General features: G+C 41.5%; 1 protein-coding gene across 1 annotated transcript in view; it reads right to left on the bottom strand.

Moving 5' to 3' along the window:
* Window positions 1-20,407, bottom strand: part of si:dkey-191m6.4 (rho GTPase-activating protein 22) — an 80,507-nt gene extending 60,100 nt beyond the window's left edge. Inside the window, exons 1-2 of the mRNA XM_060939498.1 lie at window positions 20,368-20,407; window positions 8,314-8,513 (exon numbers count right to left, since the gene is read on the bottom strand). Of these exons, the coding sequence (XP_060795481.1) occupies window positions 8,314-8,513; window positions 20,368-20,401 (234 nt within the window). The 5' untranslated portion in view covers window positions 20,402-20,407. The remainder of the gene's footprint in view (window positions 1-8,313; window positions 8,514-20,367) is intronic.
* Between the last annotated feature and the right edge of the window lie 4,097 nt (window positions 20,408-24,504).

Genomic DNA, 24,504 nt, shown 5'->3' with positions numbered 1-24,504 from the left:
AAGTGTATCATGGCATGAACAAAGGAGACTTCTGAGGACCTCAGAAAAAGCGTTGTTGATGCTCATCAGGCTGGAAAAGGTTACAAAACCATCTCTAAAGAGTTTGGACTCCACCAATCCACAGTCAGACAGAGTGTGTACAAATGGAGGAAATTCAAGACCATTGTTACCCTTCCCAGGAGTGGTCGACCAACAAAGATCACTCCAAGAGCAAGGCGTGTAATAGTTGGTGAGGTCACAAAGGACCCCAGGGTAACTTCTAAGCAACTGAAGGCCTCTCTCACATTGGCTAATGTTAATTTTCATGAGTCCACCATCAGGGGAACACTGAACAACAATGGTGTGCATGGCAGGGTTGCAAGGAGAAAGCCACTGCTCTCCAAAAAGAACATTGCTGCTCGTCTGCAGTTTACTAAAGATCACATGGACAAGCCAGAAGGCTATTGGAAAAATGTTTTGTGGATGGATGAGACCAAAATAGAACTTTTTGGTTTAAATGAGAAGTGTTATGTTTGGAGAAATGAAAACACTGCATTCCAGCATAAGAACCTTATCCCATCTGTGAAACATGGTGGTGGTAGTATCATGGTTTGGGCCTGTTTTGCTGCATCTGGGCCAGGACAGCTTGCCATCATTGATGGAACAATGAATTCTGAATTATACCAGCGAATTCTAAAGGAAAATATGTCAGGACATCTGTCCATGAACTGAATCTCAAGAGAAGGTGGGTCATGCAGCAAGACAATGACCCTAAGCACACAAGTCGTTCTACCAAAGAATGGTTAAAGAAGAATAAAGTTAATGTTTTGGAATGGCCAAGTCAAAGTCCTGACCTTAATCCAATGGAAATGTTGTGGAAGGACCTGAAGCGAGCAGTTCATGTGAGGAAACTCACCAACATCCCAGAGTTGAAGCTGTTCTATACGGAGGAATGGGCTAAAATTCCTCCAAGCCGGTGTGCAGGACTGATCAACAGTTACCGGAAATGTTTAGTTGCAGTTATTGCTGCACAAGGGGGTCACACCAGATACTGAAAGCAAAGGTTCACATACTTTTGCCACTCACAGATATGTAATATTGGATTATTTTCCTCAATAAATAAATGACCAAGTATAATATTTTTATCTCATTTGTTTAACTGGGTTCTCTTTATCTACGTTTAGGACTTGTGTGAAAATCCGATGATGTTTTAGGTCATATTTATGCAGAAATATAGAAAATTCTAAAGTGTTCACAAACTTTCAAGCACCACTGTAGGTGGCCAATGGTCCGTAGATTACCTGATTAATTTTGGGGGTGATTGGGTCAAGGTCACCAGTAAGATCAAAATCAGTTTTTTGCAATAACTTTCTTCAAATTCATCATTTTGACTTCAAACCAACACCAAAACGTGCATCTTTCAATTCTGCTTTCAACCATATGCTGCATGATGGGGTAGTCTGGACAGTCTCTCTAGCAGTTGGAGGTTAAAGGTCAGGGGGGGGGTCAAGGTCATCAGTCAAAATAACATATTTTCCATTATAACTCAAAAACGGTTGCCGATAGACATATGTTTACTATTATGAGCATATAAGTGCTGCCAGGTGAGGTTTGTTTTGCCTGGCAACAATTGTTAAATTTGACTTTTTTGTTTGGATGCGCAACATCTCATAAATCAAACAGACCAGCTTCCCAGTGCATTTTCGTAGAATAATAAATTGATTGCTCAAATCAGGAATGTCTAGGAGGCCATGCTCAGTCTTTAAGATGCTTACCAATAGTTGAGTGGCAATGTTCTTCAATTCGTTGGTACAGGTGTAGCCAATATAGTCTGCATCACACAGACCACACTTAAGTAAATAAACAACATTCTATTGGCTAACCAGCGATAGTTTGGCTTTGTGTAACTTGACTTCCTTCTGAATTTTATGACTCATGTATACAGGAAGTAAAGTTATGTTAAGTCTTGCACTCAAAGATCCAAGCTGTCTTCTCACCATGTCAGATGATTTCTGGTCTTCAAAAGGAAAGGAAAAATTAATGGTCTTCATGTCATCAGAAGCTTGATTGGCAGCAGCTGATAACCCTATCTCCTGACCAGTATTGCCAGAGTGTCATTGATGTATCTATTGTATAACAGAGGAAGTTTATCATTTTGTTCCAATCTCTCTTCTATCCAACATAAAAATGTATTGGCCAGAAGTGGACCCAAAGGTGAGCCCATTGCTACGCCATCTACTTGCTTGCATAATACACCATTGAATTGAAAAATTTGATTTTTAGTAGCTATTTTTAATAATTCAATGAGATTAGACTTTGTGATGCTCAAGTCGTGTGTCTTATTGAACCAACTGTTGGAGAAGGCCTTATCAGCAAGGATGTTAATGGTTTCTTCTAAAGGTACATTTGTAAAAAGGGAACAAACATCATAGGATACCAGTATGTCATTCTCATTGATACAAATATTGTGTAGGTCTTTACTGAAAGTAAACATGTCTGTGATTGTGTGATCATTTCCAGATAGAACTTTGAGTTTATTCTGCAGCCTTTTGGCCAAAGTGTAGTTATATGTACCAGTGGCAGAAAGGACTGGATATATTGCTAACTCCTTTTTGTGCACCTTGGGAAGACCATAAGGATGGGCTAGTCTTGAACCTTTAGGATGAACAAGTTCGACAATGCACTTTGGTAAAATTCTCTCAATAACTTCAGTTAGCTCTTTCTCTTTTTGAAGTAAAGGACTTTATAAAAACTTGAACTGACTCTTAATCACCTTAAACACTATTTACTCATGATGTCAGTGACATCAAAATGTCAGTTTATGATATCGCTAGCTTTTATTATTAAATGTATAACAAAAGTTGTCTTAATTAAGTTAAGTTTTGCACTGTATCCAGAAGTACCATTTTAGCTGTAGTTTGGAGTGGTACAAAGTGTGATAATACACATCCATGCTAGATAACCAGACTGTGTGATTTGGATGTCTTGTGTAATAAGCTGCCCATTATCCATTTTATGCCATTGCTTGCCCTACTATTTCAAAAGCACAAGTTCTATACAGTACATCTGTATCAATACAGTTTACTGACAAAAAAAGATCTCCAGTTTATTTAATCTTCAACTAATTTTATTTGCATCGCACTTTTGAAATTTGAGAACTTGAGAAAAAAAAGACTCAAGTCTCTAGTCTGTCCAATACATTGGAGGTTTTTTTTTTTTTTTAAACTGATTCTCAAGCCTGATCAGACAGTTCCTTTAGACACAATGCTGTGTGACAAGGTCCAGAGCGAGCAAACTACACATTCCAATTCTTCAACTATTCCTCACTGGATATGTCTATAACATTGAATATAAGCATAAAAGCAAAGTTAATTTTCCCACAACCACTTCCTTTCAATTGCGATAATATTCAAGATCTGCTTGTGGGGTCTAGAATTAGAAGAAGGGGCTGTCTCACTCTGACCCATTCAACAAAACCAACCCCAAATCAGTTATCAAAATCTGTCAGGCACTTCTCATTGCTCCAGGACATTTACTCAGCCTGCTGGATACCAAGTTCCAACTTCAGGTAGAACTTTATGGCACATGTTCAACCAAGTTTATCCCCTCTCATGGAGATAGTTCTCCATTTATAGCACTGTACCTCTTTAATAACCACTAGAGTCAGACTGAGTATTCACAAGCTCCAAACCTAGCATCCCAAAGTTCAGTATGCCAGATCTCACTGACAGTATAACCTTTAAACCATACTTCCAGATGTGGACTCATTAAAAATGAGATATTTGTGAACCATTTAAACTTAGACAGGCTCATGCTGAAGTCAATGCCTTTCCAAATTACACTGAGAGATTTGGTGAGTGTAATCAAATATATCCATCCATCCATCCATCCATCCATCCATCCATCCATCCATCCATCCATCCATCCATAATCTATATTGCTTATCCATCAGGGTTGGGGGGCAGCTGGAGCCAATCGCAGCTGACTTCAGGATCAGAGGCAAGGTATACCCTGGGCAGCTCGGAAGTCTATTGCAGGGTTAACACAGCAACAAATAACCATTCACACTCACACCTATGGGCAATTTAGGGTAGCTAGTTGACCTTATCCTCATGTCTTTGGACTGTAGGAGGAAACTGGAGCACCCAGAGGAAACCCATGCAGGCACGGGGAGAACATGCAAACTCCAGACAGAAAGGCCCCAGTCAGCCACGAATTTCAAACCCAGAACTTTTTTGCTGTGTTAATCACTGCACCACCATGCCACCAGCAATCAGCTCACTTTGGGAAAAATAATAAATGGGTTGAAGCCCCCTGGGGCGGCACGGTGGTGTAGTGGTTAGCGCTGTCGCCTCACAGCAAGAAGGTCCTGGGTTCGAGCCCCAGGGCCGGCGAGGGCCTTTCTGTGTGGAGTTTGCATGTTCTCCCCGTGTCCGCGTGGGTTTCCTCCGGGTGCTCCGGTTTCCCCCACAGTCCAAAGACATGCAGGTTAGGTTAACTGGTGACTCTAAATTGACCGTAGGTGTGAATGTGAGTGTGAATGGTTGTCTGTGTCTATTTGTCAGCCCTGTGATGACCTGGCGACTTGTCCAGGGTGTACCCCGCCTTTCGCCCGTAGTCAGCTGGGATAGGCTCCAGCTTGCCTGCGACCCTGTAGAAGGATAAAGCGGCTAGAGATAATGAGAGAGGGGGGTTGAAGCCCCTATGTGAATACTGCAACATTCCAGGGGCTGTAATATTTATTACCAACTTTGAGACATAATGGAGAAATTGAGTTAAAATGCTAGTCACATGCTCTGTGATGGACTGTCAGGGTGTCCAGATCTACTGTGATCCTGACAAGGACAAAAGTGCCTACTAAAGATGAAGGAATGAATAAATGTTGGTCACATGGTGGCTAAGCAATTTTACCAAATTACCCCATCATCTCAGGAGAGTATTTGGAAGAAAAAGAAAGCCAAAAACAAAGGACATTAAACCTTCTGCAAAATGGCTTAGTTCAGTGTATAATGATCAGCTCAAAGTTTGATTACAGACCATTAAGCAGTGCTACCTGTGTAGACTCCAGCAATCAGATAACTAACTTAAAGAAACCCCACAGAATACCAGAACAGGTCAAGAACCCATAAGTTAAACAAGAAATCTGCCTAAATACTCTGTCAGACACACTTGAATAGATGTGTGGCTGAGAAGGGGATCATGCCAAAAGTCATTGTTGTGCTTGTGCATTACAAAGATTAGACCTTGGCCACATTTGTGAATTTTTGGCCATAATTCTGAAGGACAATGCTACTAGCATCATCTCATCTCATCTCAGTATCTCTAGCCGCTTTATCATGTTCTACAGGGTCACAGGCAAGCTGGAGCCTATCCCAGCTGACTACAGGTGAAAGGCGGGGTACACCCTGGACAAGTCGCCAGGTCATCACAGGGCTGACACATAGACACAGACAACCATTCACATTCATGGTCAATTTAGAGTCACCAGTTAACCTAACCTGCATGTCTTTGGACTGTGGGGGAAACCGGAGCACCCAGAGGAAACCCACGCGGACACGGGGAGAACATGCAAACTCCACACAGAAAGGCCTGTGCCGGCCACGGGGCTCAAACCTGGGCCTTCTTGCTGTGAGGCAACAGCGCTAACCACTACACCATTGTGCCGCCCTTACTAGCAACAATTTTAAAAAAAAGTAGCCATACCCAACCAAATCCACCCTGAAAGTAACTGGGAGGTTTGGAAAGAAACCTTACAAATTAAACAGTGCACTGGAGACAGAATTCACCCCTGTCTTTTCCTGCCTGTACTAAAAATATTACTGCTACAAGGTTTTCAAAGGAATAGTGTTGTATTCTGAGGCAAATGCTGAGAACTCCTATTGAGCTAAATAGATGTATACAAGAACATTCTCCAAAGCACTTCTACCTAGAGTTATCTTATGACACCACAGAGCTCTTCAACTAGCAATTCTGTGGGGCTATGATCCTTCCTTTGGATGTCCCAGACTATATGCCAAGAAGCATGATACTGTTGATGACAGGAGCTATTGAATACTGCCATTCAAGAGATTCAGGCTGCAGCTAGTTCCAGTTTACCTTGTCATTATAAGGGTACTACAGCAGCCTGATCTACTCGTCCCCAAACACACAAGTCATTTCATCAGGCAGACCATGGTCCTCAAGAAGCCACTTGCTATAATATCTACAGAGATAAATAAATCCAGTAAGTAAGTCAGGATGTTGGGCTTTGACAATCTAGCACTAGATAGATTCATATGCCTCCCAGCCAGTGTTTAACACCCAGAGCAGGACACTTAGTCCTTCTCAGAAACAAAGATAGCAATTTCTTCTTGGTGGGTATGAGACTTGATGAGGTATGGTTCACATTTCAAAGGGGAAGCAAGGGAACAGAATAAGGCTTCTTTAGACTTTAGATATGTAGTAGCAGAAACTAGAGATGACAGAGATCATGATGACTCACCCATAGCTCTCTTGGCTGCTGTGGCTCATTGGACATGTAATATAGACCGATTTCTGTATCGGTTCCTGTGTGCTCTTTCAGAAAAGTCAGACAGTTTGGACATTGAGGGACATGTGGACACACAGTATGTGGCATCCACACTAGTACAGCAGGGTGAGATGCCATTGAAGGTTGAGGTGAGATTCCATTTTAAGAAGATATTATTCTTTATCAAATTTCTTAAAAGAGATTTTGGGTAGAATTTGCAAGTGCAAAGTTAAGAATACCTAATATCTTAATGATTTGCTCGGTCTTTTATCTCCTCTGCCATATGTTATATCTACAGAAAGCCCTGCTGCACATTTGTTAACAGAATTCCTCCACATATTTCAAGTTAGGTAGCTAGCTAACCTTCCATTTGCTAGACACTAGTTTTCTCATTTTATGCTGCATTTTATGCATAAAGTACAAACCAGGCTCAACTGCTTTTTGTCAGGCTGTACCACACCACCACAGCACTTCCCCCTAGACTGGTAAATCATGGAATATTCCTTTGGTCTTTAGTCACTTATTTTACATATACTGCATGTATGTTACTGACATACTAAAATGTTCACATGCTACAGTAGGCCTATAAATCTGGAATTTAAAAAAATGCAGCATGGTCAGGGCTTGGGGTAACAAAAGTTCATAAGGTCCATTAGGGTCTTTTCCCAAACAAGTCTGGGAGTCCCTGCCATAGAATGGGCAGAATAAGAGATGTAAAACACTAATGTTAACAGCAAACTTCCAGTCACTACATGCCAAAATTATTTTTAAAGCCTTTGTTATCATGGTCAACTTGGGCAAGGCCTTAATCAGACTGCTGTTAATCAACAACAATTTGCTACTTTTGTAGTGAGTGAGCTTACAGGCAATTCAGTTAATTACCACAACACCCATTTCAGTAGTTCACCAATAACCTAGTTATGTAGCTTACATGGACCGTAAACTCCATTTTATACCATATGACATTAGCACCTGACATGGTCACTTAGGCTTATTTTTATATTTGGAGTGTATACACTTAGAGAGTAGCATGTTTAAGGTTTCTAGATGGGAATATTGCATAATACAACATTCATGAAACACTGTGGAGTCTAGGTCCATAATTACAGCACATCAGGAGCTATATGGGTGGCAGGGTGGTGCAGTGGTTAGCACTGTCACTTCACAGCAAGATGGTTCTGGGGTCTCCCTGTGCCTGAGGGGGTTTCCTCCCACATGTCCAAAGACATGCAGATTTGGTCAACCAGCTACACTAAATTGCTGATAGGTGCGAATGATTATTTGCCTCTGTGTTTGTTACATGATAGACTGTCTGACCTTCTCCCCAAAGTCAGCCTCCCAACAACCTTGACAGATAAGTGATATAGGCGATGGACAGATGAGCTATATATTTCAACCTACAGCCCTTTTTTTAAAAAAAAAAAAAATATATATTTGGTCATAATTTTAAACTTAACAATGTTGATAAATATTGATTGTTTGATTGTATAGAAGGATAGTGAATGTTCATACTAACCTGGCAGTTAGTATGCATATTTGTACATTTACCCATGGCATCCCTGTCATTATTACTTTTTTGGCTTTGGATGGTTCTGCTCTTGGTCCGGCATGCATTACTTTCTACCATGTGTGAATCACAGAAAAAGTGGCTATATTTTTGTCAAGCAACTAAGGAAGATGTGCCAGACCCAAGTTTAAGTGGGGACCCATGGAAATTGTTGAGTAATAAATGTGTAACAAACTATCTTACATCCTGACCTAAAGTAAGCATTTAGCAGCCTTTAACCCTCCACTGCACTGCCTAAATGTATTTATTAGTCATATACCTGAGGCTTTGTTTCTTCCTCATCCTTGTAGAAATAGAGATAATCAGAGCGCAGCACAAACCAACGCAGCTGCCAGTTCTTCATGATGCTTCTCTGTTTCTTGAGCCAGCCTGCTTTCAGTACTCCCTCATGGAGGCCTGGAGATGTAGAACCACCCGAACCATGGATCACCTCACCCATCACCATGCTCTTTGACCTGGCTGTAGGTAAAGACAGCAGACATCCGCTAATCTGATGATTTAGCCTCAGCTTTGTACAGGTGAAGATTATATTTTCTACTGAAAGAAGGTCATTTGTAACATGAGTATTTTTACCATTACACATCACCTTGTGACAAAAGTACAACTCCTTTTTAAATGACATTAATTATCTTCAGCTCAATAAAAGTATTAAAAATGACTGACTGTATGCATATAGGTAATTTTTGTTTGTCACTGTCTCATTTATTTACACTCCCATCTATGCATATGCCTTTAGGAGGTAAAGGGTATTTGTTTTCCTTACTTCCTTTAATAAGATTTACATTGCTAGTAATTAAGATACCCAAAATGTTGGGTATTTTGAAAAAGATTAAAACTGCATTGCTTTGAAAATCATAACAGATGGAACCTAGCAAACAGTGCATCTACTGATAAATAGTGAACAGAACTTACAGGTTAATTTCATCACATTTTGAAGCTACTGTGGCAAAAATCATGATTCTTACGTGAACAAGTTAAAAATTTAGTGTCAATAACGCAATAGAGAGTGCCACTTCTAGTCAGACTACAAAATGGCCGATCTGAACTACAGCACCCAAGAACCACAGCGCCTGTCTATTAATTACACCTGTCACTCATTTCCTGGTTAATCAGCCCATGCTATATAAACACCTCTCCCACACTCACTCGATGCACAGTTTCGTTCCATGTCTTATCTGTCATACCAAGCCTTGTTATTCTGCCTGCCTTATCGTGTTCTCGACCATCGTTATTGTCTCGTTCTCATTTCTTATTAGTCTAGCCCTTATTACTCTGTCTACTGATCGATCAACCCCTGTGTGGCAGCGGGGGCGTGGTCAAGCGCCGGTCTGTGACAGGAGGGCGGAGTCAGGGAAGGTAAGTGGCAGAATCACGTCACCTGAGAGCAATTAACCTGTGTTTGTGTGTCTTCCCAGTGACTGCGCCCTATATCAGGAGGGAGAGCAAGAGCAGAAGGAGCTCAACCCGGAACCAGACGCCGGTTGTGTGTGTCTGTGCGAGTTATTGTTAGACTGAAAAGTGTGGCAATAAAGCCAATTTATAAAACCTGATCTCTGTCCTGCCGTCCTCTGTGCTCCACCCACACGTAGGGTCTCTTACACCCTGCTTGTCCCTCGATGTTAATTTCATCTAGCATTTTGGATTTGTTTGCCAGTCTGTGTTCCCCGCTCTCCCCTGCACATACATCCGTAAGTGCCTGAATCCTGACAAGATACTTCGCCGCATATGGATGCAACAGAGGAGGCACGGCAGGCTGCTTTGATCGCTCAAGGGTGCCTCTTAAGAGAACATCAGCAGATGCTCACTGATCTCAACACCAAGATGGCTCAGCTTGCTGCTATGATGCCGCAGGCCCTCCTAATGCACCCCGAAGCACCTCTGAGTCCCACGCTCCCACTTCCACACCCTGAGAAGTACACTGGGGATGCACTCAGCTGTAAGGGGTTTCTGCTTCAGTGCTCCATGTACTTCTCCTCACTCCCACACATCTCGGATGAATGCAAAATTGCCGGATTTCTTTCGCTTTTAACCGGCAAAGTGCTACAATGGGCCAGCACAGTGTGGAGGAGCAGAGGCAAACACACCACATCCTATGACAGCTTTCTGGAGTTATTCAAGTGTGTGTTCGATCACGAACCAGAGGGACTTGAAGTCAGCGAGAGCCTACTCACCATCAATCAAGTTTCAAGGAGAGGCGTTGATTATGCCCTAGATTTCCGGACTCTTGCAGCCACCAGCGGATGGAATGAGCCAGTGTTAAAGGCGGTGTTTCACCAAGGACTTGACTCCTCTCTGGACATTCTCATTGATCTTGCCATTTGGCTAGATCATCTGCTATCCAGCCGCCCATCCCTTCAGGAGGAAGCCAAGCCTGCCATGACCTCTGATTCTCCTTCTTCCATGAAAGTTTCTTGTTCTCGCTTGAAACACTCTGAACAAGATTGGAGAAAGAAGGAGGGCTTGTGCTTCTATTGCGGGAGCTCCAGTCACCCTATCATCCAGTGTCCAGTCCGCCCACCACACACCAGCTCTGAGGAGACCAAAGCTGATTCAGTGAGTCCCATGAGATCACTAGGAGCTCGATATTTCAAGATTCCAGTATTACTGAAACTGTCTTCCTCTACCCACATGCTGTCTGCGTTTATCGACTTGGGGCAGAGGGAAACTTCATCATCAGCTCAGTCGTCCAGAGGTTCAATTTGCCCACAAACTCGCTGCAGAGCCCAATCAGCATCCAGCCCATCAATGGAGGCCCCATAAGGGAAGACCTCATCACCTCCTGGACTGCTCCTGTGCATTTTCAGGTGGGAACTCGTCACTCTGAACAAATCGCACTCCTCATCACAGCTACCAAGCATCACATCATCATCCTGGGCTATCCGTGGTTATAGCTCCATGACCCACTCATATCCTAGCAGAACAAGGAGATTCTCCAGTGGTCCCCGACATGTTTCCAGAACTGCCTCCAACATCCTCAGTTGAATCCTTCCTCCACCTCTGTAGAGAGTCCTCACCCTGACTCCTTGGAAGGGATCCCCGCATGCTACCTGGACCTAGTGGAGGTCTTCAGAAAGGGCAAAGCATGCGGCCTACCCCCACATTGCACATTGTCAATACGATTGTGCTATCAACCTCCTGCCTGGTACTTCTTCCCCACACAGCTGTATTTACCCTCTGTCCCAGAATGAACAAGCTGCTATGGAAGAGTACATACAGGAGGCCCTCAAGCAGGGGTATATACGCCCATCCACTTCACCAGCTTCAGCGGGATTCTTCTTTGTGGAGAAGAGAGGGGGTGGACTTCGTCCGTGTATAGACTTTTGAGGACTCAATCAGATATCAGTGAAATACCTATATCCACTTCCACTTGTGCCCTTTGCATTGGAACAGCTGCACAGTGCCACAATCTTCTCCAAGCTTGACCTATGTAGTGCCTACAACCTGGTCTGCATCCCCGAGGGCAATGAGTGGAAGACCACCTTCAGTACTAGCACTGGCCATTTTGAGTACCGGGTCATGCCTTATGGCCTCTCTTCGGTGCCAGGCATGTTCCAGTGCCTCATTAACAATGTGCTGTGAGACATGTTGGGGAGGTATGTCATAGCTTACATCAATGACATCCTGATCTACTCCCCTGATGAAGATAGTCATTGTAACCATGTTCAATCAGTACTCAAGTGCCTGTCTAAGAACCATCTTTATGTCAAGGCTGAGAAGTGTGAATTTCACATGTGTAAATCTCCTTCCTGGGGTGCATCAGTGTTGAGGGGGTCAGCATGGACCCCTCCAAGGTAACTGCAGTCACATCCTGGCCCATACCCACCTCGGTGAAGGAGCTCCAACATTTCCTAGGTTTCACAAACTTTTATTGTTATTTCATTAGAGGGTTCAGCACCCTCGCGGTGCCCCTGACCTCCCTCCTGAAGAAGGGACCCAAACGCTTCCACTGGAACCCCACAGCCGAAGAGTCCTTTGACAGGCTCAAAACAGCTTTCACCACAGCCTCTATCCTTTAGCATCCAGACCCGACCTGAGCTTTCACGGTCAAAGTGGATGCCTCCGAGATTGGTTTAGGAGGGGTTCTCTCCCAGTGCTTTGGCAAAAGGCCCAAGCTCCATCCAGTAGCATTCTTCTCCAAAAAGCTCACTCCAGCAGAAAGAAACTATGACGTTGGTAACCGAGAGCTACTGGCCATCAAGCTCAGCTTAGAGGAATGGAGGCACTGGTTGGAGTGGACCACACACCCCTTTATCATTTTCACTGATCATAAAAACCTTGAGTATCTCTAGAAGGCAAAGAGACTGAATCCATGCCAAGCCTTATCCCATCCTGACACCTGAATGCTTTGTGCAGGTGATCACTTGAGACCTCAACAAGGAGATAAGGGACTCACAACCACAGAATCCTCCAGTCAACTGCCCACCGGGTCACCTGTACATCCCTAATAATCTCAGGAGCAGAGTCATCACGTGGGCACACACTTCTCCTGGTCATCCCAGCAGCCATTGCACCCACCAACTGCTGCAAAACAAATACTGGTGGGAGAACATGCTAACTGAGAATTTGTTTCATCTCTTCATGCACTGAGTGCGCTCAAGCCAAGGTACCTCAAACTCCTCCAGCTGGCAAACTATGCCCTCTTCCTGTGCCTCAGAGACCATGGTCCCACCTGGCAATTGACTTCATCACTGACCTGCCACTATCCCAAGGCAACTCCACAGTTTTGGTCATCATTGACCACTTCTCCAAGGTGCGGAGACTCATCCCATTATCCAGCCTACCCACAGCATTTCAGACCGCCAAATTATTGTTCCAGCACATGTTCCAACACTTCGGCATCCCAGAAAACAGTCAGGGACTGTGGCCCTCAATTTATCTCTCATCTGTGGGCCAGCTTCATGGAGCGACTAAGGGTCTCAGTGAGCCTCACTTTGAGATATCATCCCCAGTCTAATGGCCAGGTAGAGAGAGCCAACCAAGAAATAGGATGTTTCCTCAGAATCTTCTGGATGCGAAACCAAGGGGACTGGGCCCGATTCATCCCATGGACCGAATACACTCAAAACTCTCTCAAGCACTCAGCCACACAACTTACACCCTTCCAGTGTATGCTCGGCTACCAACCTCCCCTGTTTCCTTGGGATGACTCTCCAGCATGGGTACAGGCTGTGGAGGAGTGGTTCACCCATAGCCAGTTGATTTGGGAGGAAGTTCACCAATGCATCATGTCAGTTAATGCCAAATGCAAGGAATGCCAAATGCAAGGAATATGCTGATAAGCACCGGAGCAACAACCCTGAGTACTCTCCTGGTGATCGGGTATGGGTGTCCACCAGGGACCATAGGGAACCCAACACATGCCGAAAATTACAGGCACGCTACATCAGACCATACAAGATGCTCCAGTACATCAACGAGGTTTCCTATAGACTTGAGCTCCCACCTCACAGTCATCTGTCACCCACCTTCCATGTCTCCTGCCTCAACCCCTCCATCCAGGGTCCCCTGTCTGAGAACATGCCCACCCCTGACCACCCATCTCCTGGCCCAATAGGAGAACCCATCTACCAGGTAAATCAGATCCTAGACTCTAGACTTAGAAAAGGTCAGCTAGAGTACCTGATAGATTGGGAGGGCTATGGACCAGAGGAATGAAGCTGGGTAGGAGCTAAGGACATCCTAGACCCTCTCCTTACTCAAGAATTTCACAAAAAACACCCCGACAAGCCTGCACCCAGAAGGAGGGGGCGTCCTAGGAAGAATGGAGGGAGCTCCTCGATGTGTCAGTAATGTGATAGAGAGCGCCACTTCCAGTCAGACTACAAACATGGCTGATCTGAACTACAACACCCAAGAACCACAGTGCCATCTATTGCCTGTCTATTAATCACACCTATCACTCATTTCCTGGTTAATCAGCCCATGCTATATAAACACCTCTCCCACACTCACTCGATGCGAAGTATCATTCAGTGTCTTACCTGTCATACCAAGCCTTGTTATTCCGCCTGCCTTATCATGTTCTTGACCCTTGTTATTGTCTCATTCTCATTACTCTTTATAGCCCTTATTACTCTGTCTGCCAATTGATCGACCCCTGCCTGTCCCTTGAGTTCGATTTTGCCTAGCGTTTTGGATTTGTTTGCCAGTCTGCGTTCCCACTTTCCCCTGCACATACATCTGTAAGTGCCTGCATCCTGACATTTAGATTCAATTCAAATAGCTTACTGGTCACAAGTCAGACCTGGCACTAAATTGTTGTACAGTAAAATGATTTTAGAAAAAAAAAATTGGCTACCACACAGCAACCCAATCTCACACTTCACCGGAAATGTAACAAGACTTAGTTAGATTTCATATCAATGAAATCATAAGGAAAGCTATAATTGCTTACACCTCCCTTTAACCTGATCTCAACCAATATATTTTCTAATATACGAGGAAACGTGTATTACCTCTTGCATGCTTCTTTAAATATACAACTGTGAGCCAAGTTGACAACACAGATGTGAGGAAAATTGTGTCTAGAATGTGTGCTAGTAACCCTTCGATCAATGTCTTATAGCTTCTGTGCTGTATTTTCTGTCATTGATGCTCTTTTCAATCTTAATAATGCCTTAAGGGTATCATTGAGGTTATAGTGCAGGTCCAATGGTGCTGTATATTGTCCAGTTATGTTGCTATTTCCATGCACTGTACTATACCTGCTTCCTTCATTTAATTTCAGCACAAATATATGTCACTTGCACACCAAAAAAAAAAATCAATACTATAAATTGAACAATGCAGAGTACTTTCTGCACCTAAATATCTCCTATTTCCCTCTGAAAATGAGCAATAACTATAGAAATAGGAAGATATTATGATATATAGGTCTAGACTATCCTGGTATTCAACCCAGAAGTGAAAATAAAGGGTTTCGCTGCGCACACTGACCGCCATTTGCAACGATACATAAAACCACATTCTAGATGGCGCTGTTGTGTGATTTGACCTTGATTCTGTTCCTGACATTCTGAAATTGGAAAATGAAGAGGCATACTATGAAGCTGCCCAAAATCACTGAGCATTTCAAGTAAGTACACTAGACACTCTTAGTATCAGGGCCATTTTCAGTAGCCAAGACATTGTCACATGTGTATGGACCAGTTTCATGCTAGAGCCATTCAGGATTAGGTGGCAAAATGGCACATGTTTACTGCTACTGTTAGTTCAGAGGCATGTGGGCGATAAAAATAGCACACTACGTCTATGGCATTAGCATACGACAACACAGGGTACAGTCTCCCATTGCATACTATGCTCAGTGATAGTTGCTGTGGAGTGTGGTACTGATATGCAAAAGAAATAATTGTGTCCCAGGTGAAGCAGCTGGCCAGTACTGGCAGTAGATGATCTTGAAATTGAAACTGAATATCTCTGACTTATTATAGTTATTATTATAATATGATTGACTAATATTGAATGATGGACAAAGTTAATCTGCATCTCTAGGCCTACCATCTTCAGACTTTATCTATCTATCTATCTATCTATCTATCTATCTATCTATCTATCTATCTATCTATCTATCTATCTATCTATCTTACGGGCTGGGCATCAGTAGGAGTAGCAATGCTCTGATATTTTTTTTTTCTGGGGAAAGCCATATATATATATATATATATATATATATATATATATATATGGGTGGCACGGTGGTGTAGTGGGTAGCGCTGTCGCCTCACAGCAAGAAGGTCCTGGGTTCGAGCCCCGTGGCCGGCGAGGGCCTTTCTGTGTGGAGTTTGCATGTTCTCCCCGTGTCCACGTGGGTTTCCTCTGGGTGCTCCGGTTTCCCCCACAGTCCAAAGACATGCAGGTTAGGTTAACTGGTGACTCTAAATTGACCGTAGGTGTGAATGTGAGTGTGAATGGTTGTCTGTGTCTATGTGTCAGCCCTGTGATGACCTGACGACTTGTCCAGGGTGTACCCCGCCTTTCGTCCATAGTCAGCTGGGATAGGCTCCAGCTTGCCTGTGACCCTGTAGAAGGATAAAGCGGCTAGAGATAATGAGATGAGATGATATATATATATATATATATATATATATTTGTGTGTGTGTGCATCTCAAAAATAATATAATATTGTGGAAATTACAATACTTTCCATTAGTTATTTAAGAAAGTGAAAATTTAATATATTCTAGACTCATTACACATAAACTAAAATGTTTCAAGTATTTTTCTATTTTAATTTAATTAAATAGTGCAAAAAAACCACATCTCAAACTATTAGAATATTTAATTTCGAGTTTGAATAAATTACTATTCAAACAGTATAAATACTATGTATCTCTTGGTCCAGTTCAGTACATGCAACCACAATCATGGGGAAGGCTGCTGACTTGACAGTTGTCCAGAAGACAATCATTGACACCCTCCACAATGAGGGTAACCCACAGAAGGTCATTGCTGAAAAGACTGGCTGGAAAAGGTGCACAAGCAACAGGGATGACCGCAGCCTTTAGAAGATTGTCAAGAAAAGTTGATTCAAGAACTTGGGAGAGCTTCACAAGGAGTGGACTGAGGCTGGTTTCAGTGCATCAAGAGCCACCACCACACAGATGTCTTCAGGAAAGGGGCTACAACTGTCACATTCCTAATATCAAGCCACTCCTGAACCAGAGACAATGTCAGACGTGTCTTACCTGGGCTAAGGAGAGAAAGAACTGGACTATTGCTCAGTGGTCCAAAGTTATCTTTTCAAATGAAAGTAAATTTTGCATTTCATTTGGAAATCAAGGTCATAGAGTCTGGAGGAAGCATGGCGAGACACAGAATCCAAGGTGTTTGAAGTGCAGTGTGAAGTTTCTGCAGTCTGTGATGATTTGAGGTGTGTCATCTGCTGGTGTTGGTCCATTGCATTTTATCAAGTCCAAAGTCAATGCAACTGTCTACCAGAAAATTTTAGAGCACTTCATGCTTCCATCTATTGACAAGCTTTATGGAGATGCTGATTTTCTTTTCCAGCAGGACTTAGCACCTGCCCACAGTGCCAAAACTACTACCAAATGGTTTGCTGACCATGATAATACTGTGCTTGATTGGCCAGCCAGCTTGCCTGACCTGAACCCCATAGAGAATCTATGGGGTATTGTCAAGAGGAAGATGAGAAACACCCAACCCAAAGACTCAGACGAGCTGAAGGCCACTATCAAAGCAACCTGGGCTTCAATAACACAACAGTGCCACAGGCTGATCGCCTCCATGCCATGCCACATTGATGCAGTAATTCATGGTAAAGGAGCTCCAACCAAGTATTGAGTGTATAAATGAACATACTTTTCAGAAGGTGGACATTTCTGTATTGTAAATCCTTTTTTGATTGACCTTAGGAAATATTCTAATAATTTGCGATACTAAAGTTCTGATTTTCATGAGCTATAAGCCATTATCATCAAAATAAAAATTAAAAAAGGCTTGAAATATTTTGCTTTATGTGTAAGGAATATAGAATATCTGAAAGTTTACCTTTTTAAATAAAATTAGAAAAATGGACTAAAAAACTTTATGATATTCTAATTTTTTTAGATGCACCTGTATATAAAATCAGTGTCGCATAATGTTAAGGTTTTAACAGTTCTAAATCTATTTCATATTTTCTTACTATGATGTCCTGTCATACTGATATATCATCATCACTCTATTTGTTATATAGATATTTAAGAAATGACCATAGAATGATCAATTAAAGGAGACATATCTATATATGATAGTTAATGGAGAAAATGAGAACTGAATTGTTGCAGTTATGAACATTGAAAGGCTGCACTCACCTGAACCACAGGGGCTCTGAGAACAGACTCATCATGTATAATTTATGGAAATCAATCTTGCACACAGTGTGCTTGTTGCCTCTGGGCTTTAGACAGTCGATCAATGCATGTGTGGCTTTCTAAAAGAAAATCTTTTTTTTTTTTAACTTGCTCCATAACTCTAATTCATGTGACTCAGAAAGCAATGGCTTTGATAGAAACCTGGACATTGCACAAGTATCATTTAAGCATTTACTGAGAATATTTAAAAATAAATTGTCTGGGAATTAAACGCCTTTTAACATATTATGTGTTGATATTTCTCGTAAGTCATGTTTCTTCTGTCTTGTGCACAGATACAGTTTGAGGAAACCAGACAACAGCCTAAAAAATCAATGAAGCAGATGCATTGCTGATTGTAATTTCATATTGTGTGTGTGTGTGTGTGTGTGTGTGTGTGTGTGTGTGTGTGTGTGTGTGTAGTGTAGCCTGCTCTTCGCTTCAGTACGTGAATATAAGTACTGTTTAGGCAGTTTGAGTTCAGGATTTAGTACATTGCCAAACAGTTGCGGCGATGATTATGGACTGAATTAATTCATGTAATTTATTTATGAATCTCTATAATATGCAGCCATGTCTGTGCACTCAGTATAATATTTACTGAACTACATAGATTTGGCCAATTGACGCATTGTATATATTGCACTGTATATAAATCCTGTCCATTTGGCCTGCTAAAAAATTGAAGACTGAACTTACTTCAGTCATTTTTTTATGACCTAATGCTCTTTTAAGTTACTGACTTTTTTCTGGAATTTATGGATCTGTTTGTCCACTAATGCTAGTCATCTTGTGGCAAGATTGTGCAAATGTTCATCCAGGGTGTTTTATTCATTTAATGAGTAAAAACTTGGAATATAAGCAGATGATGTGTTATTTGTGGCTTGATTTATGTGCAGGTTTTGCTGATGTGTGTATTTTCCTATTTCTAAAGCAGATGTAAGAAACTTACAACTGTTGCACAATACAGATTGACATATATATAATGTGTGTGTGAGGTAAATGTAGTTTTTTTTTTTTTTTTGAGCCAGTTTGGGAGTCAGCGTGCAAGCCTAACGCAGCATTTCATGTTGGAGACTTCTTGGTGTGATGATTCATACCTTCCCCGTCTGTCGTGGGTGTTTCTAAGATGCGGTTTGTAAAAAAAAAAAAAATCCCTTTTAGCACACAGCAGCACACAATCAGAATTACAGTAAAAATACTCCCATTTTTCTCTTTGTAATCATAATTAGGGCATTATCTTTAAGCATGTGATCAAGCATAATTTGCTAATCTGTCTGTAGCAGATGGTGTTATTAGAAATTATTCCTTAAATATACTGTTGCTATGGAATTACTGTTGTTTGGAAGGTTTGGTTCTTTCTTCTGGAAAGTTCCAATGCTTTAATATTAATCATTATATCTAAATCTGGAGTTAGAGCTTAGCTTCCTCCATTTAAACAACTAGCATGCAGTAACATAAAAAGGTGATTGGTTTAACGCTTTGCCTCATGCATCAGCAGTAATACAGAACATTTTGTGTTTATAATCATTTCTTAGGTGATGAATTGAACCACCTTATTTCAGATATGCATGTTGGACTTTGTATGTATGCTTTTTTAGTCTTTGTATGTAAAATTCAGTGTCATCCATATTCCATATATGGATCACCTGCACAGCTTGCACTGTATTTTCCAGTACGTTTACCAGAAACTGTGCTGCTGATGGGTAATAAAGACAGACGTGTGTGTGTGTGTGTGTGTGTGTGTGTGTGTGTGTGTGTGTGTGTGTGTGTGTGTGTGTGTAAAGGAGGGATGTGCTCAGCTGTTAAGAGGTGTAACCTCGACTGTGTATTCATGGTCAACTACCACATAATGAAACTGAGGCGAGTACATTCTAAACTAAGGCTTGTTCCTTTTTCTTTCCTACTTATTCTTTATGAAATTTACAAGATGTACGTTATTATTTCCGCTTTAAAAAATGTGAATGTGATCATTTGTAGCAGAGTATTTGATGGAGGATTGATGTTCGTCATGTTCAAACTGATCCAAAATGAGCAAGACATATATTTATTTTATTCCCATTGACATTACAATAAGCTTGTACATAATCATCATCGTTTAATGCTATATTCACCATATCATACATATTAGCCTTAATTGCAGATGTCAGATCTCTCTACATCCTATTATCTGATAACACAGAACACATATTAATCAGGACTAAATAAGCAGTCTGCTGATATGAGATTGAATGTACTGCATGCAGGTATGAGAGCACAAATAATGTCATCAGCACATAAATCCAGTGTTAAATAACATAATGACAAGAGCACAGATTGATCAAAGCAACATGAGCCGAGTTGGACAGAACAGGATTTGATCATCAGCAGGGCAGCTCCGTGTGATTAAATGATGCAAGCTGAAGTGGAGATGCAGAAAGGTGTGTGTGAGTGAAATGAGAAACGGAAGCATGCTGTACCTCTCCTGGTCTGCTTGATCTTTGGACTCAGCATAGCCGTCATCACTGCAGCTCTCACTCCCTGCTCAGCATATTCTTCCTCTAGCTCTCTCTCTCTCTCTCTCTCTCTCCCTTCTTCCTTCTCTGCTGCAGCTCCCTCTGTTCGTTCACCCGGTTTTGCGTTTTCTTCCCCAACACCGTCGTTCTCCTGCTGACCTCATAGTGAGGCGGGGGAGGGATCCCTCACACACACGCTTACACGCACACTTACACACACCCTCATAAGCACTCCACACCCACCCTTTGGTGCATTATTCATCAAGCCTCTCTTCACTGACCACTCAATATGTGTGTGTGTGTGTGCGTAGTATACAACAATAGGCTTGATGTTTAATAGGCCACAGGCATGTGAGCTCAGCTTGGTTTGCTCTCTAGGGATCTCCTCTTGTTCTTCCCTTTTTTCTCTTCTGCTCCAGCTCTCTTGATTTTCCCCTTTCTTCTGTCTCTTCTCTCTCTTTCACAACAAATCTCCACCAATCATCAGACCTTCCTTTTTCTCATCCCATTTCTCCTCCATCACTAAATTGGTTAGATCACAGATTCATTACAACATTTAGGGATGACAATCTCAACATTTAGGGATGACAATCCCCTTCACCTTCTATAGCCTCTTTTTTTTTAATCATTTCCAAAAATATCAGAAGACCACCTCCAGGATGGTCGTATAATAGCTCTTGGTCTGCTGGTGCAATTGGATCAACCGTATGGAGAACAGCTGCTCCTCTTTTAGGCCAGATGGGGGAGGAGGTAAAAGAAATGAGAGAGCAATAATGGCTCCTTCAGCATTCTCACCCTTGTCAGTTTGTGTTTCCTTCCAAATGAGCCAGAATTTTAGAGCAAATTTCAGAGGAATCAAATTAACCAAATACATGTACAATATCCTGAATAAAATGCAGAAAGATGAGTGTCATGGTTTTACAGTTTACATTTAAAATATTACCATATCACTATGAGTTGCCATAAGATGTCATACTACATGGACATATTACAGTATTTATTATGCTACTTTGCAGTTTTGATATAGCCACAGGTAGTGGCTAGTTACCATGGTAACCTGGAAAGGTTTGTGTTTTGTGGTGCTGACTGTTAAGCGAGCCAACATCACGTGATTAAGGCTGTGCAACACAGGTGTCCATCCAGCCAGTCGTTATGTAAGGAATGAAATACAAGAAGGTGTGCTGTTAGGAAAATAAAGCAGATACATACAGTCACTCTCACACCAATCTCTCTTTTTTCTGTATTTGATGTTAATAAAACAAACAAACAAACAAACAAACAAACAAACAAAAAAAACCCAAAACAAACAAAAAACATAGTGTGACATGTTACGAAGTAACTAGAAGGGGCAAAGTCTCTGTCCTGTATACTTTCCCATGGTGGAAAATTTACTGACTGTTACAATATGCTGACACTGGAGACTCCTTTTATAACCATTAAATAAACAACCCCTTACAGAAAACTTCATGTTAAATGTTAATTTTTGTTAAACAACACTTTTTTTTTAAATATCTACAGTGGTGCTTGAAAGTTTGTGAACCCTTTAGAATTTTCTATATTTCTGCATAAATATGACCTAAAACATCATCAGATTTTCCCACAAGTCCTAAAAGTAGATAAAGAGAACCCAGTTAAACAAATGAGACAAAAATATTATACTTGGCCATTTATTTATTGAGGAAAATGATCCAATATTACATATCTGTGAGTGGTAAAAGTATGTGAACCTTTGCTTTCAATATCTGTTGTGACCCCCTTGTGCAGCAATAACTGCAACTAAACGTTTGCGGTAACTGTTGATCAGTCCTGCACACCGGCTTGGAGGAATTTTAGCCCATTCTTCCATACAGAACAGCTTCAACTCTGGGATGTTTGTGGGTTTCCTCACATGAACTGCTCGCTTCAGGTCCTTCCACAACATTTCCATTGGATTAAGGTCAGGACTTTGACTTGGCCATTCCAAAACATTAACTTAATTCTTCTTTAACCATTCTTTGGTAGAACGACTTGTGTGCTTAGGGTCATTGTCTTGCTGCATGACCCACCTTCTCTTGAGATTCAGTTCATGGACAGATGTCCTGACATTTTCCTTTAGAATTTGTTGGTATAATTCAGAATTCATCATTCTATCAATGATGGCAAGCCGTCCTGGCCCAGATGCAGCAAAACAGGCCCAAACCATGATACTACCACCACCATGTTTCACAGATGGGATAAGGTTCTTATGCTGGAATGCAGTGTTTTCCTTTCTCCAAACATACTGCTTCTCATTTAAACCAAAAAGTTCTATTTTGGTCTCATCCGTCCACAAAACATTTTTCCAATAGCCTTCTGGCTTGTCCACATGATCTTTAGCAAACTGCAGATGAGCAGCAATGTTATTTTTGGAGAGCAGTGGCTTTCTCTTTGCAACCCTGCCATGCACACCATTGTTGTTCAGTGTTCTCCTGATGGTGGATTCATGAACATTAACATTAGCCACTGTGAAAGAGGCCTTCAGTTGCTTAGAAGTTACCCTGGGGTCCTTTCTGACCTCGCCGACTATTACACGCCTTGCTCTTGGAGTGATCTTTGTTGGTTGACCTCTCCTGGGGAGGGTAACAATGGTCTTGAATTTCCTCCATTTGTACACAATCTGTCTGACTGTGGATTAATAGAGTCCAAACTCTTTAGAGATGTTTTTGTAACCTTTTCCAGCCTGATGAGCATCAACAACACTTTTTCTGAGGTCCTCAGAAATCTCCTTTGTTCATGCCATGATACACTTCCACAAACATGTGTTGTGAAGATCAGACTTTGACAGATCCTTGTTCTTTAAATAAAACAGGGTGCCCACTCACACCTGATTGTCATCCCATTGATTGAAAACACCTGACTCTAATTTCACCTTCAAATTAACTGCTAATCCTAGAGGTTCACATACGTACTTTTGCCACTCACAGATATGTAATATTGGATCACTTTCCTCAATAAATAAATAAATAAATAAATAACCAAGTATAATATTTTTGTCTCATTTGTTTAACTGGGTTCTCTTTAGCTACTTTTAGGACTTGTGTGAAAATCTGATGATGTTTTAGGTCATATTTATGCAGAAATATAGAAAATTCTAAAGGGTTCACAAACTTTCAAGCACCACTGTATTTATCATTCAGCTTAGATTATATGGTACAATGGCCATATAAGACAGACAACATCTTAAAATGAGCACATTTATACTCACCAGCCACTTTATTAGGAAAACAAATCCACTTGCTGTTTTATGCAGTTATCTAATCAGCCAATCCATTGACAACAGCACAATGCATAAAATAATGCAGATAGAAATCAAGAGCTTCAGTTAATGTTCACTTCGAACATCAGAATGGGAAAAATTGTGATCTCTGTGACTTTCACTGTGGCATGGGTTTTGGTGCCAGATGGACTGCGTTGAGTATTTCAGAAACTGCTGATCTCCTGGGGTTTTCACACACAACAGTCTCTAGAGTTTACACAGAATGGTGTGAAAAACAAAACAAAACACAACAAAAAAACATTGTGAGTGACAGTTCTGTGTGTGTTTTCTTGTTGAAAACAGAGGTCAGAGGGAAATGGACAGATTGGTTCGAGCTGCCAGGAAGGATATAGTAACTCAGAGCAACTCTTTACAATCATGGTGAACAGAAAAGCATCACAGCATGCAACAGCAGAAGGGTTCCACTCCTGCAGCCAAGAACAGGAATCTTAGAATCAACAACAAGTTCCTTTTAAAGTGTCCGGTGAGTGTAGCTTGATAATACATAACTAACATTTTAAAGCTGAATAATTTTAGTCTTTTCAAACTTCAGCTTTATCAAATTTTAAATATTTGATTTATAATAAATGAAAATTGAGTTGTTCTGTAAATGATTAAGCATTTGTATAATTATGAAACATAAAGTGGCTAGCTAGTTTCCAGTGGCATGATATAATAAAGCACTGTAATGACATTGGTAATGGCTCATGGCACTGAGTGAGATCTGCACTGCTCATCTGTGCTATATGTCAACTATAACATTATTATAAACTACCACTATGATGGTGAGAAGAAAATCTGCAATTATTACACTGATTATAATACAC

Source organism: Neoarius graeffei, chromosome 14, assembly GCF_027579695.1.
Source record: "Neoarius graeffei isolate fNeoGra1 chromosome 14, fNeoGra1.pri, whole genome shotgun sequence".
In the NCBI taxonomy this organism is placed as follows: Eukaryota; Metazoa; Chordata; class Actinopteri; order Siluriformes; family Ariidae; genus Neoarius; species Neoarius graeffei.
This window is presented reverse-complemented; position numbering and strand designations above follow the sequence as displayed.